The sequence below is a fragment of the Ranitomeya variabilis genome, chromosome 5 (assembly GCF_051348905.1).
Source record: "Ranitomeya variabilis isolate aRanVar5 chromosome 5, aRanVar5.hap1, whole genome shotgun sequence".
Taxonomy (NCBI): Eukaryota; Metazoa; Chordata; class Amphibia; order Anura; family Dendrobatidae; genus Ranitomeya; species Ranitomeya variabilis.
The window spans coordinates 583,608,391-583,627,840 of NC_135236.1; the positions used below are offsets into that span (position 1 = coordinate 583,608,391).

Here is a 19,450-nt window from a genome sequence, read left to right on the forward strand (position 1 = left end):
ACAAACCAATGCCGCCTGTTTACTCCTGTTACCAATTTTTAACAGCTTTTAGCCTACTTTTTTATTTTGGGCCTATATCTGTGTTTCCTCCTCATCCTGCCCATTGCCCAGCCACTGCTAGATGAGTCTGCTGGTACATTGACACAGACCACTACATTCCCCTTGCACTCTGCACAGCCTGAATCTGACCCTGCTGAAACTCAGGTTCCCTTTCCCACATACTATACCACCTTACATGGGGACAAAGAGGAAGGTGCAGATGAAAGTGCAGGTTCCTTCAACAGGTGGGGGGGGCATACTCATTGGCGACGTCACTGGCACAGGGCCCCTCATAGTACGCAAAAGTGTCTCTGCCGGTGGGAGGCACCCCCGCCGTCAATCACAACGCCATACTTTGAGGGGCCCTGTGCCAGTGGCAATGCGAACGAGTGTGCCCCCCTGCTTGCTCAGGATCACAGCACTTGCAAAGTTGAAATACTTACCTCTCCCTGCTCCACCGCCGTGACGTATTCCACATTTCCTGGGCCCAAGAAAAAATTGAGCCAGCCCTCCCCCCCCCCCACAACTTTAACCAAATGACCCCCAATTTTCAATACCTAACTATTATTATAAGGTTAATTAAGATTGACAAGCTTAAGTAACAATAATTGATGTTTTTGACATTAAAATGGGCTCTGTAGGTGTTTTCCTGTCCTCCACTCACTGCCGACTTTTATTCCCCATTGACTTGCATTGGGTTTTGTGTTTCAGTCGGCCCCCGACTTTTCGCAATGATCGGCCGATTTCACCCGACCCGACTTTTGACAAAGTCGGGTTTCGCGAAACCCGACTCGATCCTGAAAAAGTAAAAGTCGCTCAACCATACTCACTACTGACATCTATAGCAAACCGACAGAATGTAACAGCCTCCTCCTATACAACAGTTGCCATCCCAAATCTACCATAGACAGTCTCCCTAGATCACAGTTTAAAAGGGCGACCAGAATCGTTTCCAATCCCCTAATTAGAGTAACCAGACTACAAGAGATGGCCGACAAATTCAGAGTCTGTAATTATCCATTAGAACTCCTTAATGCAGAATCCACCAAAGCTTTAAATTATTCTGATGATACCACCAAAACCACACAAAAATATCCTAGACTCCCATTTGTCCATAGCCACCATCCCACCATGCGCAAGGTCCATAACCTAATCCGGGGACATTGGCCTCTTCTAACTAAAGCTTACCCTAACGTCCAAATTTTTAAAAACCCACCACTGATGTGCATGAGACGACCACAAAACGTACGTGACAAAATAGTTAGGGCAGACCTATGATCATGTAAATAAAGGATAAATATCCTAGGATATTGTCTGGACAAAGGAGGACAGGAACATTCCCATGTTTGAGCTACATGAGCTTTTCAAACACAATCAAGGGTAACGAGGTGGTACATCCTCGTACTGGTAGAACATACCCCATTAAGGACTACTATACCTGCAAATCCAATTTTGTAGTCTACATTATTAAGTGCCCATGTGGATTACTATACATGGGTGAAACAACCCAGGCCATTAGAGACCGCATCTCTAGCCATAAATCCACTATCAGATGCGAAAAATTATGGCTACCCCTACCAGCTTACTTTAAAGAAGCAAGACACAACATAGCCCATCTTAAGTTTCAAGTTATAGAAAGGGTCCACAGACCCAGAAGGGGTGGTAATCATGTCCAACTGTTAAAACAGCGTGAAACATTCTGGATCTACACCCTCGACTACCTCCACCCAAGAGGTTTAAACCAAGAAATCGATTGGCTTACATAATCAAATTCCTTTTTTTTCCTAGCTAAATTGACTAATTGCACACTCAGTCTGGGCCTTTTGCATACCCGAGATGGTAAGTTTTATTAACTCCCCCCCCCAAGGTTCTCTTGAAGTCGCCCTTCCCTACTCATTTTTCATTTCGATTATCTTCTATTTTTATATTTTTTTTCATCTTTATTTATTTCTTTTCACAGTTTGGACTCCTACTCTATATATCTATATATACTGGTTGCAATATCTTTCGTTCTGTTTTATTGTAATATATATGTATTTAACCCCTTCACCCCCAAGGGTGATTGCACGTTAATGACCGGGCCAATTTTTACAATTCTGACCACTGTCCCTTTATGAGGTTATAACTCTGGAACGCTTCAACGGATCTTGGCAATTCTGACATTGTTTTCTCGTGACATGTTGTACTTCATGATAGTGGTAACATTTCTTCAATATAACTTGCATTTATTTGTGAAAAAAATGAATATTTGGCGAAAATTTTGAAAATTTCGCAATTTTCCAACTTTGAATTTTTATGCCCTTAAATCACAGACATATGTCACGCAAAATACTTAATAAGTAACATTTCCCACATGTCTACTTTACATCAGCACAATTTTGGAACCAAAATTTTTTCTTTTGTGACGGAGTTATAAGGGTTAAAAGTTGACCAGCAATTTCTCATTTTTACAACACCATTTTTTTTTAGGGACCACATCTCATTTGAAGTCATTTTGAGGGGTCTATATGATAGAAAATACCCAAGTGTGACACCATTCTAAAAACTGCACCCCTCAAGGTACTCAAAACCACTTTCAAGAAGTTTATTAACCCTTCAGGTGTTTCACAGGAATTTTTGGAATGTTTAAATAAAAATAAACATTTAACTTTTTTTCACACAAAATTTATTTCAGCTCCAATTTGTTTTATTTTACCAAGGGTAACAGGAGAAAATAGACCCCAAAATTTGTTGTACAATTTGTCCTGAGTACGCTGATACCCCATATGTGGGGGTAAACCACTGTTTGGGTGCATGGCAGAGCTCGGAAGGAAAGGAGCGCCATTTGACTTTTCAATGCAAAATTGACTGGAATTGAGATGGGACGCCATGTTGCATTTGGAGAGCCCCTGATGTGCCTAAACATTGAAACCCCCCACAAGTGACACCATTTTGGAAAGTAGACCCACTAAGGATCTTATCTAGATGTGTGGTGAGCACTTTGACCCAACAAGTGCTTCACAGAAGTTTATAATGCAGAGCCGTAAAAATAAAAAATCATATTTTTTCACAAAAATGATCTTTTCGCCCCCAATTTTTTATTTTCCCAAGGGTAAGAGAAGAAACTGGACCCCAAAAATTGTTGCGCAATTTGTCCTGAGTACGCTGATACCCCATATGTTGGTGTAAACCATTGTTTGGGCGCAGGGCAGAGCTCGGAAGGGAAGGAGCGCCCTTTGACTTTTCAATGCAAAATTGACTGGAATTGAGATGGGACGCCATGTTGTGTTTGGAGAGCCCCTGATGTGCCTAAACATTGAAACCCCCCACAAGTGACACCATTTTGGAAAGTAGACCCCTTAAGGAACTTATCTAGATGTGTGTTGAGCTCTTTGACCCAACAAGTGCTTCACAGAAGTTTATAATGCTGAGCCGTAAAAATAAAAAATCATATTTTTTCACAAAAATGAACTTTTCGCCCCCATTTTTTTATTTCCCCAAGGGTAAGAGAAGAAATTAGACCACAAAAGTTGTTGTGCAATTTGTCCTAAGTACGACGATACCCCATATGTGGGGGTAAACCACTGTTTGGGCGCATAGCAGAGCTCGGAAGGGAAGGAGTGCTATTTTACTTTTCAATGCAAAATTGACTGGAATTAAGATGGGATGCCATGTTGTGTTTGGAGAGCCCCTGATGTGCCTAAACATTAAAAAACCCCACAAGTGACACCATTTTGGAAAGTAGACCCCCTAAGGAACTTATCTAGATGTGTTTTGATAGCTTTGAACCCCCAAGTGTTTCACTACAGTTTATAACGCAGAGCCGTGAAAATAAAAATTCTTTTTTTTTTTCACAAAAATGATTTTTAGCCTCCAGTTTTGTATTTTCACAAGGGTATCAGGATAAATTGGTCCCCAAACATTGTTGTCCAATTTGTCCTGAGTACGCTGATACCCCATATGTGGGGGGGAACCACTGTTTGGGCGCATGACAGAGCTCGGAAGGGAAGGAGAGCCATTTGGAATGCAGACTTAAATGGATTGGTCTGCAGGCGTCACGTTGCATTTGCAGAGCCCCTGATGTACCCAAACAGTACAAACCCCCCACAAGTGACCCCATATTGGAAACTAGACCCCCCAAGGAACTTATCTAGATGTGTTGTGAGAACTTTGAACCCCAAAGTGTTTCACTACAGTTTATAACGCAGAGCCGTGAAAATAAAAATTATATTTTTTTTCACAAAAATGATTTTTTAGCCCCCAGTTTTGTATTTTCACAAGGGTATCAGGATAAATTGGACCCCAAAAGTTGTTGTTCAATTTGTCCTGAGTACGCTGATACCCCATATGTGGGGGGAACCACTGTTTGGGCGCATGACAGAGCTCGGAAGGGAAGGAGCGCCATTTGGAATGCAGACTTAAATGGATTGGTCTGCAGGCGTCACGTTGCATTTGCAGAGCCCCTGATGTACCCAAACAGTACGAACCCCCCACAAGTGACCCCATATTGGAAACTAGACCCCCCAAGGAACTTATCTAGATGTGATGTGAGAACTTTGAACCCCAAAGTGTTTCACTACAGTTTATAACGCAGAGCCGTGAAAATAAAAATTCTTTTTTTTTTCACAAAAATGATTTTTTAGCCCCCAGTTTTGTATTTTCACAAGGGTATCAGGATAAATTGGACCCCAAAAGTTGTTGTTCAATTTGTCCTGAGTACGCTGATACCCCATATGTGGGGGGGAACCACTGTTTGGGCGCATGACAGAGCTCGGAAGGGAAGGAGCGCCATTTGGAATGCAGACTTAAATGGATTGGTCTGCAGGCGTCACGTTGCATTTGCAGAGCCCCTGATGTACCCAAACAGTACAAACCCCCCACAAGTGACCCCATATTGGAAACTAGACCCCCCAAGGAACTTATCTAGATGTGTTGTGAGAACTTTGAACCCCCAAGTGTTTCACTACAGTTTATAACGCAGAGCCGTGAAAATAAAAATTCTTTTTTTTTTCACAAAAATGATTTTTTAGCCCCCAGTTTTGTATTTTCACAAGGGTATCAGGATAAATTGGACCACAAAAGTTGTTGTTCAATTTGTCCTGAGTACGCTGATACCCAATATGTGGGGGGGAACCACTGTTTGGGCGCATGACAGAGCTCGGAAGGGAAGGAGCGCCATTTGGAATGCAGACTTAAATGGATTGGTCTGCAGGCGTCATGTTGCATTTGCAGAGCCCCTGATGTACCCAAACAGTAAAAAAACCCCCACAAGTGACCCCATATCGGAAACTAGACCCCCCAAGGAACTTATCTAAATGTGTTGTGAGAACTTTGAACCCCCAAGTGTTTCACTACAGTTTACAACGCAGAGCCGTGAAAATAAAAAATCTTTTTTTTCCCACAAAACTTATTTTTTGGCCCCCAGTTTTGTATTTTCCCAAGGGTAGCAGGATAAATTGGACCCCAAAAGATGATGTCCAATTTGTCCTGAGTACGCTGATACCCCATATGTTGGGGTAAACCCCTGTTTGGGCACACGGGAGAGCTCTGAAGGGAAGGAGCACTGTTTTCCTTTTTCAACGCAGAATTGGCTGGAATTCAGATCGGATGCCATGTCCCGTTTGGAGAGCCCCTGATGTGCCTAAACAGTGGAAACCCCCCAATTATAACTGAAACCCTAATCCAAACACACCCCATACCCTAATCCCAACAGTAACCCTAACCACTCCTCTAACCCAGACACACCCAAACCTATTCCCAACCGTAAATGTAATCCAAACCCTAACCCTATCTTTAGCCCCAACCCTAACTGTAGCCCCAACCCTAGCCCCAACCCTAGCCCTAACCCTAGCCCTAACCCTAGCAATAACCCTAGCCCTATCACTAGCCCTAACACTAGCCGTAACACTAGCCCTAACCCTAGCCCTAACCCTAGCCCTAACCCTAGCCCTAACCCTAGCCCCAACCCTAGCCCTAACCCTAGCCCAAACCCTAGCCCTAACCCTAGCCCTAACCCTAACCCCAACCCTAGCCCTAACCCTAGCCCTAACCCTAGCCCCAACCCTAGCCCTAACCCTTGCCCTAACCCTAACCCTAGCCCTAACTCTAGTCCTAACTCTAGCCCTAACCCTAACCCTAATGGGAAAATGGAAATAAATACATTTTTTAATTTTTTTATTTTTCCCTAACTAAGGGGGTGATGAAGGGGGGTTTGATTTACTTTTATAGCGGGTTATTTAGCGGATTTTTATGATTGGCAGCTGTCACACACTGAAAGACGCTTTTCATTGCAAAAAATATTTTTTGCATTACCACATTTTGAGAGCTGTAATTTTTCCATATTTGAGTCCACAGAGTCATGTGAGATCTTGTTTTTTGCGGGACGAGTTGACGTTTTTATTGGTAACATTTTCGGACACGTGACATTTTTTGATCGCTTTTTATTCCGATTTTTGTGAGGCAGAGTGATCAAAAACCAGCTATTCATGAATTTCTTTTGGGGGAGGCGTTTATACCGTTCTGCGTTTGGTAAAATTGATAAAGCAGTTTTATTCGTCGGGTCAGTACGATTACAGCGATATCTCATTTATATCATTTTTTTAATGTTTTGGCGCTTTTATACGATAAAAACTATTTTATAGAAAAAATAATTATTTTGGTATCGCTTTATTCTCAGGACTATAACTTTTTTTTTTTTTTGCTGATGATGCTGTATCGCGGCTCGTTTTTTGCGGGACAAGATGATGTTTTCTGCGGTACCATGGTTATTTATATCAGTCTTTTTGATCGCGTGTTATTCCACTTTTTGTTCGGCGGTATGATAATAAAGCGTTGTTTTTTACCTCGTTTTTTTTTTTTTTCGTACGGTGTTTACTGAAGGGGTTAACTAGTGGGGCAGTTTTATAGGTTGGGTCGTTACGGACGCGGCGATACTAAATATGTGTACTTTTATTGTTTTTTTATTTTATTTAGCTAAAGAAATGTATTTATGGGAATAATATTTTTTTTTTTTCTTTATGTAGGATATTTTTTTTATTTTTTTTTTACACACATGTGGGGAATTTTTTTTTACTTTTTTACTTTGTCCCAGGGGGGGACATCACAGATCATTGATCTGGCAGTGTGCACAGCACTCTGCCAGATCTGCGATCTGCTGGCTTACCAAGTGTCTGCTCTGAGCAGACACTTGGTAAGCCACCTCCCTCCCTGCAGGACCCGGATGTCGCGGCCATCTTGGATCCGGGACCTGCGGCGAGGAGGGAGGTAGGAGACCCTCAGAGCAACGCGATCACATCGCGTTGCTCCGGGGGTCTCAGGGAAGCCCGCAGGGAGCCCCCTCCCTGCGCGATGCTTCCCTATACCGCCGGTACACCGCGATCATGTTTGATCGCAGTGTGCCGGGCGTTAATGTGCCGGGGGCGGTCCGTGACCGCTCCTGGCACATAGTGCCGGATGTCAGCTGTGATATGCAGCTGACACCCGGCCGCGATCGGCCGCGCTCCCCCCGTGAGCGCGGCCGATCGCGTATGATGTACTATCCCGTCGGTGGTCATACGGGCCCACCCCACCTCGACTGGATAGTACGTCAGATGTCAGAAAGGGGTTAATATTGTTCCCTTCAACTGCATATTATTTGTATATTTAATATTGTTCCTACTCTTTTTCTCACTATAACTGTTAGGTGTCGAGCTCCCGCCACTGCACAAGGGGAATCTCAAACCATGTCCGCTGCTGTCTCCCATTCTCCTGCAGCCGCAATGGAACCTGCTCAGTGGAGAAGTCGGTCCCAACATCTGGCTCAAGCAGATACTGTGCGAATGGTTACTGCTGCCTTTCCAGGCTCTGCCTTTGTAGCCAGCACTGATCAGCAGCAAGCAGGCCTTTCTGGGACTAAGTCCTGCTTTTCCCATACTGAGCATGCCCACGGGAAGACCTCCCATTGGAGGTCGGGGGTCACATGCTCAGGTCCTGTTGCGGCTCCTATTGGACCATCAGGAAGATCCTGGAGCGCTACTGCTATAAAAGGTTTGCATGGCCGCTCGACCATGCGCTAGTGTAAACTTATTTACTTGTGTGTGTGTGTAGATGAATGCCTGTCGATGGATGAAAGCTCCGAATCATTCCCATCCCTAGTGTTGATGCCTGCTCGCGAATGGTGGGAGCTACCTAGCGCCAGACAGTGCTATTTTGCACATCCAGCACACAACTCAGCGTCTCTTAGCAGCGACCGCCAGTGCGGCGCCGTGCGCTTAGTGCGCTTTCCGGGCCCTGGTCAGGGTGGTTAGTGGCGTCCGCCAGAGTGGCGCTGTACTCACTCTTGTGCAATAAATAATTATTATTAGTTCAGTTCTACCCCTGACTCCACAGTAACGGTGTCAAGCGTAAGAGGTCTAGAGGAAATCTTTCCCCTTGTCTTGGGACAGAGTTCTGTGACCTTTTACTTGCGTTCTCTCTTACTTGCGCTTCCTTCATACCGGGTGAAGCTAACCCGTGTGTGTATTCACATTATACCGCCATCTAGTCCACCATTACTGAGCAGCAGGTGTCCTTTCTGCACGGTGGACCCCGGACTGCGAACGCACCTCATATCCTCTCTACATATTATTGCGTTCCGCCAGTCCTAACATTACACTAGCGCCAGGGTCTGGCTAGTAATGGCGGACGAACAGCAATTGCAGCGGTACATCCAGCAGCTGGAGGGCAGGTTGGCTGCTCTCGAGCGCACAACCTCAGCTGTGGATGTTACCGCAGTAGCTGTTCAGGCTGCTAGAGTGGCTGCAGCCACTTTGTCCATTGCCACCCCTGTTCCGACCTTAACCCACCTCCCGCTATCAGATAAATTCTCTGGTGATAGCAAGTCTTGTAGGGGATTCGTGAACCAGTGTGCGATTCACCTTGAGCTTCTGGCTGCATGTTTCCCCTCAGAGCGCGCTAAAGTAGGATTCATTATTTCTCTCTTGTCGGACAGAGCAATGGAGTGGGCTACGCCACTGTGGGATCGCGACAATCATGTGGTGCAGAGTGCTCTGCGGTTTCTGACCACTCTAAAACAGGTCTTTTTGGGACCCCTAGTCACCCGACGCTCCAGATACGACGCTCCAACTGCTGGCATTGACACAGGGTTCATCGATGGTCAGTCATTTTTCCGTCCACTTCCGGACTTTAGCATCTGAGCTGGAGTGGCCGGATAAAGCCCTCATCCCTGTATTGTGGAGGTGGCTGGCTGACCATGTGAAGGACGCCTTGGCCACTAGGGAGATTCCTGCCACACTGGAGGAGCTAATAACTATATCTACCTGCATCGCCCTTCGTTTTAACGAGCGAAGGTTGGAGCGAGCCCAGTGTAGGCAGAGGTTTTGGCTGGCTCCCACATTCGCCAAACCTCTGGTATCTCCGGTCCAGGCGTCCGAGCCATATGAGGCTGCGGAGGTGTCACGAGCGGGGTCTAAGTCCTGGACCGCTCGTGCGCTCAAGGTGTGTCCGGTCTGCCAGCAGTCGGGACATTATGCTAGGAAATGTCCCCAGTGGTCAAGAAAACATCAGAGTCTAGTGGTAGTAGGAGGAGGTACACTAGACATGGCAACGTTTTCCTCCAAATTGTCCTTCAAGGGGACAATTTCCTTAGGCCCATCCACTCATACGGTAGAGCTTTGCATGGATTCTGGGGCGGAGGGCAACTTCATGTCTTCTGCCTTCGCCCAACGGCCCGCAATACCTCTGGTGACGCTCGCCAAACCAGTGACCGTACGAGTGGTGAATGGGTCGATGCTGCCCTCACAGATAACACACCAGACCATCCCATTTACTCTTTCTATGTCGCCATCCCATCAGGAGATTATCTCTTTACTCGTCATTCCTGAGGGAATTGATGAGGTCCTGTTAGGGATACCTTGGCTACGGTACCACTCCCCTCATATAGAGTGGTCCACAGGAATGGATGGGATGGAGTGAATCTTGTGAGGGTAGATGTCAGAGGGAGTGCGTTCAGGTTGCTGCTATTGAGGTACCCGCAGATCTTTCCTGTCCCCTCAAGCACTATTGGCCCTATGCTGGCGTGTTCTCCAAGAGGGCTGCAGAGACCCTTCCGCCTCACCGCCCCTATGACTGTCCTATTGACCTCTTGCCTGGTGCTGAGCCTCCCTGGGGTCGAGTCTATCTGTTATCTCTCCCGGAGACGGAGGCAATGTCTCAGTACATCCTGGAGAATCTGGCAAGAGGATTCATTAGGAAGTCAGTGTCACCTGAAGGGGATGGGTTCTGGTGCATAAGAACGGAGAACTATGCCCATGCATAGACTACAGGGGTCTTAACGCCATCACCGTTAAGAATAAGTACCTACTGCCCCTTATATCTGAGCTCTTTGATGGGCTTCGGGGAGCAAGGGTATTTACTAAACTAGATCTGTGGGGTGCTTACAACCTGATTCGCATCCGTGAGGGGGTCGAATGGAAGACGGCTTTTAACACCAGGGATTGGCACTATGAATACCTGGTGATGCACTTCGGGCTCCTGTGCCCATGCCCGTGTCATCCACCAATTCTAGGGTGCCAAACTGGGCGTTGGAGGCACGTGACATTTAGGACCGCACACAGGATGCCATCCGGGCCTCCAAGGAGAGAATGAGGGTTTCTGCCGATGTGCACTGGCGCCCCGCTTCGACCTTTGCTCCTGGCGACTTAGTGTGGCTCTCCGCCCGTAACATCAGGCTGCAAGTTGAGTCCACTAAGTGTGCGCCTCGCTACATAGGCCCTTTCAAGGTTCTGGAACAGGTTAACCCTGTGGTCTACCATTTGGCTCTTCCTCCACACCTAGGTATCACCGACACTTTTCATGTATCCCTCTTAAAGCCCGTCTATATGTCCCAGTTTTCCGAGTCATCTTCCGGGACATCGGGTTCATCCAATGACGAGTACGAGGTGAACTCTATCTTGGGGTGCAAGGTGGTACATGGCAAAAAATATTATCTGGTGGACTGGAAGGGTCACAGCCCAGAGTTAGGTGTCAAGTTCCCACCACTGAACAGGGGGAATCTCAAACCATGTTCGCTGCAGTCTCCCATTCTCCTCCAGCCACAGCGGAACCTGCTCAGCAGAGACATCAGTCCCAGCATCTGGCTCAAGCTGATACTGTGCGAATGGTTACTGCTGCCTTTCCAGGCTCTGCCTTTGTAGCCAGAACTGATCAGCAGGAAGCAGGCCTTTCTGGGACTAATTCCTGCTTTTCACATACTGAGCATGCCCACGGGACGACCTCCCATTGGAGGTCAGGGGTCACATGCTCAGGTCCTGACGCGGCTCCTATATTACCATCAGGAAGGTCCTGGAGCGCTACTGCTATAAAAGGTTTGCATGGCCGCTCGGCCATGCGCTAGTGTAAACTTATTTACTTGTGTGTGTGTGTAGATGAATGCCTGTCGATGGATGAAAGCTCCGAATCATTCCCATCCCTAGTGTTGTTGCCTGCTCGCGAATGGTGGAAGCTACCTAGTGCCAGACAGTGCTTCTCTGTACATCCAGCACATAATTCAGCGTCTCTTAGCAGGGACCACCAGTGCGGCGCCGTGCGCTTTCCGGGCCCTGGTTAGGATGGTTAGTGGCATCCGCCAGAGCGGCGTTGTACACACTCTTGTGCGATAAATTATTATTATTAGTTCAGTGCTACCCCTGACACCACAGTAACAGTGTCAAGCGTAAGAGGTCTAGAGGAACTCTTTCCCCTTGTCTTGGGACAGAGTTCTGTGACCCTTTACTTGCGCTCTCTGTGCGGTATTGCGGCCCTGTGATGCAACAGGGTTCGCTTCCTTCATACCGGGTGAAGCTAACCCGTGTGTGTTTTCACATTATACCGCCACCTAGTCCACCATTACCGAACAGCAGGTGTCCTTTCTGCACGGTGGACCCCGGACTGCGAATGCACCTCCTATCCTCCCTAAATATTATTTGGTGCGTTCCGCCAGTCCTAACAATAACTCTGTGCCATAAAGATTGCATTGCGCTGGTTCCAATATGATTATAACACTGTTTATCACTATGTCTACATATTCAAGCTCACACTACTTGAGAGGCTCTGCTTCTACTGAGCATGCACCTTTTTTTTTTTTTATTCTCATGGCAATGTTTAGACACTGACTCACTACTGAAAATATACTTGGCACTCAAGAGAAATTTGTTGCAAGATTCAAAAGTAGATTTTTATTTTGGTGCATCCAGCTCAACATATAAACGTTTTCGGTCTCGACAACTGAGACCTTCATCAGATATAGTTGTCAACGCTGTAATATATATACAAAAAAACAAGAGAAATGCTTTTAAACAAAGAGAATACTGTTGCACAATAACACATGAGAAATAAATGACAAAGTATGCGATCCATACTGTAAAAGAGACAGTCTGCATATAAATACAAGTAATGGCATGCAGCACGGGTTGCGGAATGGGTGGATCCGGCCTAGACCAGCGTGAAGCGTGAGTCCTGTTCAAAAAGTGCTGGAGAGTGTACACGTGTTAAGGTTATGCTAGGTGGAAGAAAAAATGAAAAGGTAACATTAAAAAGGTAACATAAAGGACTTAAGATGTGACCTCGTGGTGGGTCTAACATTACGTCAAAAGCACTATCCTAGGTAAAGGATACGGGAAGTGGAAAAACCTCCACTAATGGGTGTGGGGATATGCGACTAAGGTGCACAGTGGGCTACCTGTAAAAGAGAGAAAACGCATCAGAGCATTAAGACCAAAGAGCTACACAGTGAAGGGGCCCAAAATGCCCTGTGGGATACATGCCAGAAAATCTAACGGGGTGACCACCTGATAAGCCAGACAAATAATATATGGTATAAGGTATGGGGCTGGGCATGGCCCGAGGAGGAATACCTGGAGACCATGGGTGGTGTGTGTGGGTCACACACTGGGTGTATAGCCAGGGAGCGGGAGCGCAAGGCGCCTGTAGGATGGAATGACTCACTACCGCACTGCCTCTTGGGACTTACAGCCTCCACACATGCCCTGGCGTCTTACATCATTTCCGTTCACATGACCAGACAGGGCCTTATATAAGCAGCACCGCCCGTGCTATAGCAGCTGCTCATTCTGCTCAGACACATCTGTGTCAGCATCTCCCGTTAAGCCACCAACGCTGGCTCCTGCAGCAACTCCAGGGAAACTGCCTGATCTGCAGGCACAGCTGTGCCACCAACAGACGTGAGCCCACCTCTATTTCTAAGATAAGTTATCCTATATTCGCACAGGCTCTTACAACACTCTTTTTTTTTTTTTTTCTCAGCAGTTGATTCCAAACCCTCTTTTGGCCATAATATCCTCCTTGCCTGGATATATGTCTCAGCATTTCCACTGTATCACTAACGCCGACCAGCACAGTAACTCCATTCAAACACGGACACGTTCTTTTTTTCAAAACCAAATACTAATGTATGTGAACTTAGTTTTATTGCTATATTCATAATCCTATATGTGCACACTTGCCCTGATTCATTACATCTTTATGTTACAGCTTATTGCCTGTCGGTGCACACTGTATGCATTCCTACATTGGCGTCTTTTGGACCCCAGTGCAACATTTTTTTTTCCCCTCAGTGTGATAAATACCTACTCTAACTGTCACTGTGTTTTCTCTATAACATTAGTACAATTTCTCAGACCATATAATCTGTACTATACATAAAATACTAGCTTGAATCTGGTAAACACTACTATATGCTTTTTTATATTATCCTGGCAGCACCTTACCCAATATATTTTTCCTTATTCTCCAGTAGCATGAGCTTTCTCGCTTTATGTGCCAGATATACGTGTCTTCTCTTACTGTCTTCTATCATCCCCAAAAGGATTGTATTTATACACCCTCATATTTATCTACCTCAACGATACTACATGTTCAAATTCTAGAAAACAACCTACGAAGAGGTATGTCTATTTGATTTGTTGTTTCAATTATGCATCTACTACATTCCATCCCATGGAACTATTTTTCCTTTCCTAGATAACCCTAGTCCTGCGTACTTTATGTTCCTTCACCATATGCCTCATAATTACACCCATGTATCTAGGTGTATTTCTTGGACCATCCTGACATGTGTTTGATTTTGTATATATGTATGTATGTTTACTTTGAAATATTTATTGTATTTTTCATTTTTTTTCAGCGACATTGTGATCAAGGCCACTGGTTGGCCGAATCGTTAATTTTTTCTGTCGCCTCACTTTTCACCAATACATTTTTCACTTCAAGCAAACCTTATCCTGTACGAGTACAGTGATTATATATTTTATTATCCATGAGACTACTGGCTCCATTCACTAGAACCGTCACCTCCACAGAAGCCGAGTGCTAACCTTCTTCTTCTGGCATCCACAGTTAACGCAGTGCTGCCACCACCCACGGGAACTGGACAAAAGGACGTACAGCATGTTTAGTGACCGCAAATTAATGGAGAAGTTGTGAGCAAAAGCTTTGAGTGAAAGAGCCATTGACACAGTGTGCAGTCGCCCATGGTAACAGGTACAGCATGTTTAGGGGCTATAAACTAATGAAGTGAAGCTGTGTGTAAGAGACTTTGTCATGACGTGCAGTCGCCCACGAAACTGGACACAGGGAGGTCCGGCATGTTTAGGGATTGTGATTCGAAGCCGTGTACTATGAAGTGCTGTGGACTGGTGTGAATTGCACACTCATATTAGTTGCACTCATGTGAATTGGACTTTTTATGTGTAAAGTAACACATTAAAGGGACGTTTTGTGTTTGAACTTTGTGGGTCACTGCGTACAATGCTACCGTTGCACTACACACATACCAAGGCGTATTTCAGCAGATGGCACTCATTCTGAATACTAAACAAATCATGATATTTAGAAAATGTTTCTTTTCCAATTTTTCATCAATTTCAATCTTGTGGAGTGTTGTCTCCTTTCTCGGGTGCAAAGACTAGTGGAAAACAGCAATACCATGGTGTCTGGGGCAACGCAGCAGGATACAAAGTCCAAGAGTTCTTTCCTTGCATTTTCCCCAGACCATTGCGGGAAAAAAAGCTTATAAAAGCTGGTGCTCTTATGCAGCATGGCTATACATTTAAATTATCAGAACAAACCCACTCATTCTTTTTTTTGTTTAATTTCTAGTGTGAGTTAACACAAATAAATATAAAAACTTGGAAAATACAACATTACTGTGGTGTAGAGACTAATCTGCTTACAATTAACAGTTTGGTTTATTCCTTCCAAGGATCTTACAAAGGACCAGTGGACATTCATTACCTGTGGAGAAAAAGGCAATTCCATCATCTAAACAGGTAAGGGTTCATTATTTTTAGAGTTGTCAGCTTGGAATGTCAGACCACAAGAAGTAGCTTTTAATAAAGGACTAGATAATCTATGTATAACTGGTGGAGAAAAGTAAACTTAATTGACCTGTCTTTTTTCAACCTACAAAAGTAACAACACTATAACATCGCACTTCTTTAAGAAGTATTTTTTAACATATGATTTAAATATGTCTATTTACCCTTCAATAAAACTTTTCTTCAGGTCGACTGCATTCTAAATTCAACTCACATAGAATTAAGTGCGATTCCTCTGCAATTAAAAAAAAAAAAAAGTAAAATATGAGCAATTAAGCTGGCTTAAGTTAACATTGGATTTTTGTTGGATAAAACTACAGACTAAGGCCGGCCTCACACTCAGCGTATGTAAATACGGTCCGTTTTTTACGGCCGTAATACGCAGAAAAGTCCCCAAAATAGTGATCCGTATGTCATCCGTAGGCAGGGTGTGTCAGCATATTTTGCGCATGGCATCCTCCGTATGTAATCCGTATGGCATCCGTACTGCGATATTTTCTCGCAGGCTTGCAAAACCGACATCTAATGGATTTATGTGCTCAAATGTTCGTTAAAAAAAAAAATATATATATATATTCTGTATTTATATTTAATTCAGCGTGATATATGTGAAAAGCCGGTAATTCAATTGCCGGCTTTTCATTTCTCCTTCCCAAACCCGACAGGATATGAGGCATGGTTTACATACAGTAAACCATCTCATATCCCCTTTTTTTTTGCATATTCCACACTACTAATGTTAGTAGTGTGTATGTGCAAAATTTGGGCGCTGTAGCTGCTAAAATAAAGGGTTAAATGGCGGAAAAAATTGGCGTGGGCTCCCACGCAATTTTCTCCGCCAGAGTGGTAAAGCCAGTGACTGAGGGCAGATATTAATAGCCAGGAGAGGGTCCATGGTTATTGGCCCCCCCTGGCTACAAACATCTGCCCCCAGCCACCCCAGAAAAGGCACATCTGGAAGATGCGCCCATTCTGGCACTTGGCCACTCTCTTCCCACTCCCGTGTAGCGGTGGGATATGGGGTAATGAAGGGTTAATGTCACCTTGCTATTGTAAGGTGACATTAAGCCAGATTAATAGTGGAGAGGCATCAATTATGACACCTATCCATTATTAATCCAATTGTATGAAATGGTTAAAAAAACACACGCACATTATTAAAAAGTATTTTAATGAAATAAACACACAGGTTGTTTTAATATTTTATTGCTCTCTCATTCCACCTGAAGACCCTCGCTCTGAAAAATAATAAACCAACAATATACATACCTTCAGATGATCTGTCACGTCCCACGAAGTAAATCCATCTGAAGTGGTTAAATCATTTTACAGCCAGGAGCTGTGCTAAAGCACTCGCTCATGCCTGTAAACCCCCGGGTGCTGAATGGAAAGCAGGATGATCTGTACTTACCTTGAGTTGCGGTGAGGCGCCCTCTGCTGGATGTCCTCATGAACTGGAGCCTTGGAAAAGTTCCCACGCTCGAGTTCATATGAGGACATCCAGCAGAGGGTGCCTCACCGCAACTCAAGGTAAGTACAGATCATCCTGCTTTCCATTCAGCACCCGGAGGTTTACAGGCATGAGCGAGTGCTTTAGCACAGCTCCTGGCTGTAAAATGATTTAACCCCTTCAGATGGATTTACTTCGTGGGACGTGACAGATCATCTGAAGGTATGTATATTGTTGGTTTATTATTTTTCAGAGAGAGGGTCTTCAGGTGGAATGAGAGAGCAATAAAATATTAAAACAACCTGTGTGTTTATTTCATTAAAATACTTTTTAATGTGCGTGTGTTTTTTTTTTAACCATTTCATACAATTGGATTAATAATCGATAGGTGTCATAATTGATGCCTCTCCATTATTAATCTGGCTTAATGTCACCTTACAATAGCAAGGTGACATTAACCCTTCATTACCCCATATCCCACCGCTACACGGGAGTGGGAAGAGAGTGGCCAAGTGCCAGAATAGGCGCATCTTCCAGATGTGCCTTTTCTGGGGTGGCTGGGGGCAGATGTTTGTAGCCAGGGGGGGCCAATAACCATGGACCCTCTCCTGGCTATTAATATCTGCCCTCAGTCACTGGCTTTACCACTCTGGCGGAGAAAACTGCGCGGGAACCCACGCCAATTTTTTCCGAAGTGTAACCCTTTATTTTTGCAGCTACAGCGCCAAAATTTTGCACATACACACTACTAACATTAGTAGTGTGGAATATGCAAAAATAAAAGGGATATGAGATGGTTTACTGTATGTAAACCATGTCTCATATCATGTCGGGTTTGTGAAGGAGAAATGAAAAAGCCGGCAATTGAATTACCGGCTTTTCACTAACACCGCTGCGTATTTCTCGCAAGTCACACTGCTGGTCTGTGTGGAATCCGTATTTTTCTCGCCCCCATAGACTTTCATTGTCGCTTTTTTTTTTTTTTGCGCAATACGGTGACAAACGCAGCATGCTATGATTTTCTACGGCCGTACAAGACCGTATATTACGGATGCGTAATATACGGCAGATAGGAGCTGGGCCATAGAGAATCATTGGGCCGTGTGTAATGCGTATTTTACGGACGTAGTTTATGCGCTCATACGTCCGTAAAACTCGCTAGTGTGAGGCCGGCCTTACTGAATACGTGGATCCTCTAGACTGGTTTACCACTAGCTAATCACATGGCTAGGTGGAACATTTTTAAGAATAATTTGAAATAATTGGGCAACAAGCTGAAGGGAAAGACCTCTAAGTTAATATTCTTTGGAATGCTGACTGAGCCAAGCACAACACAGTAGAGATGATGGGAACTTACGGAGGTAAATGCATGGCGTAAGTCTAGGTGCAGAGCAGAAGGATTCAAGTTTCTAGATCACTGTGCTGACATTTCATTGGGGTACAATCTGTATCCTGCAGATAGAATTTTCCCTTCCATTCAGGAAAAATTAGTGCTTCATGTGAAATTTTTAGCGTTGGGATGAGGGAGTCAAGGCAGAATCTAAAGGGGTAGGTAAAATGGGGTAAGATTATACTGGAGGGTGGAGAAGAGGAATATTGGTGGACGACTAGGAAAGAAGATAGGAATTTTATTATTATAGCACCATTTATTCCATGGCGCTTTACATGTGAGGAGGGGTATACATAATAAAAACAAGCACAATAATCTTAAACAATACAAGTCATGACTGGTACAGGAGGAGAGAGGACCCTGCCTGCGAGGGCTCACTATCTACAAGGGATGGGTGAGAATACAGTAGGTGAGGGTAGAGCTGATCGTGCAGCGGTTTGGTCGCTCGGTGGTTACTGCTGGTTGTAGGCTTGTCGGAAGAGGTTGGTCTTCAGGTTATGTTTGAAGGTTTCCATGGTAGGCGAGAGTCTGATATGTTGTGGAAGAGAGTTCCAGAGAAGGGGTGATGCGCGAGAGAAATCTTGCATGCGATTGTGGGAAGAGGAGATAAGAGAGGAGTAGAGGAGATCTTATGAGGATTGGAGGTTGCATGCAGGTAAGTACCGGGAGACGAGGTCACAGATATACGGAGGACACAGGTTGTGAATGGCTTTGTATGTCATAATTAGGATTTTGTACTGGAGTCTCTGGGCAATGGGGATTCAGTGAAGGGATTGACAGAGGGGAGAGGCCGGGGAATAGCGGGGCAACAGGTGGATTAGTCTTGTATATGTGGTTTGAAAGCGAGATCAGTGTCAAGGATACCCCAAGGCAGCAAGCTTGTGGCACTGGGGAGAGTGGGCAGCCATTTACTTTAATGGGTAGGTCCGTTGGAGGGTCACGTGAGATGGAAGAAAGATGATGAATTCTTTTTTGTCCATGTTAAGTTTTAGAAATCTAGCGGAGAAGAAAGATGAAATGGCTGACAGACATTGAGGGATTCTAGTTAGTAGGGTGGTGATATCTGGTCCGGAGATGTAGATCTGTGTGTCATCAGCATAAAGGTGATACTAAAAGCTGTGAGATTCTATGAGCTGTCCCAGGCTGAAGGTGTAAATGGAGAAGAGGAGGGGCCCTAGGACTGAACCTTGCGGGACTCCAACAGATAGGGGGTGAGGTGATGTGCGAGACACTGAATGTCCG

The 19,450-nt window shown here is 44.9% G+C and overlaps 1 protein-coding gene across 1 annotated transcript in view; it reads left to right on the forward strand.

The window, feature by feature from the left end:
• Nucleotides 1-12,976: 12,976 nt before the first annotated feature.
• Nucleotides 12,977-19,450, forward strand: part of LOC143775112 (zinc finger BED domain-containing protein 6-like) — a 38,298-nt gene continuing 31,824 nt past the window's right edge. The window contains exons 1-3 of the mRNA XM_077262958.1: nucleotides 12,977-13,214; nucleotides 13,300-14,532; nucleotides 15,254-15,320. Of these exons, the coding sequence (XP_077119073.1) occupies nucleotides 14,523-14,532; nucleotides 15,254-15,320 (77 nt within the window). The 5' untranslated portion in view covers nucleotides 12,977-13,214; nucleotides 13,300-14,522. The remainder of the gene's footprint in view (nucleotides 13,215-13,299; nucleotides 14,533-15,253; nucleotides 15,321-19,450) is intronic.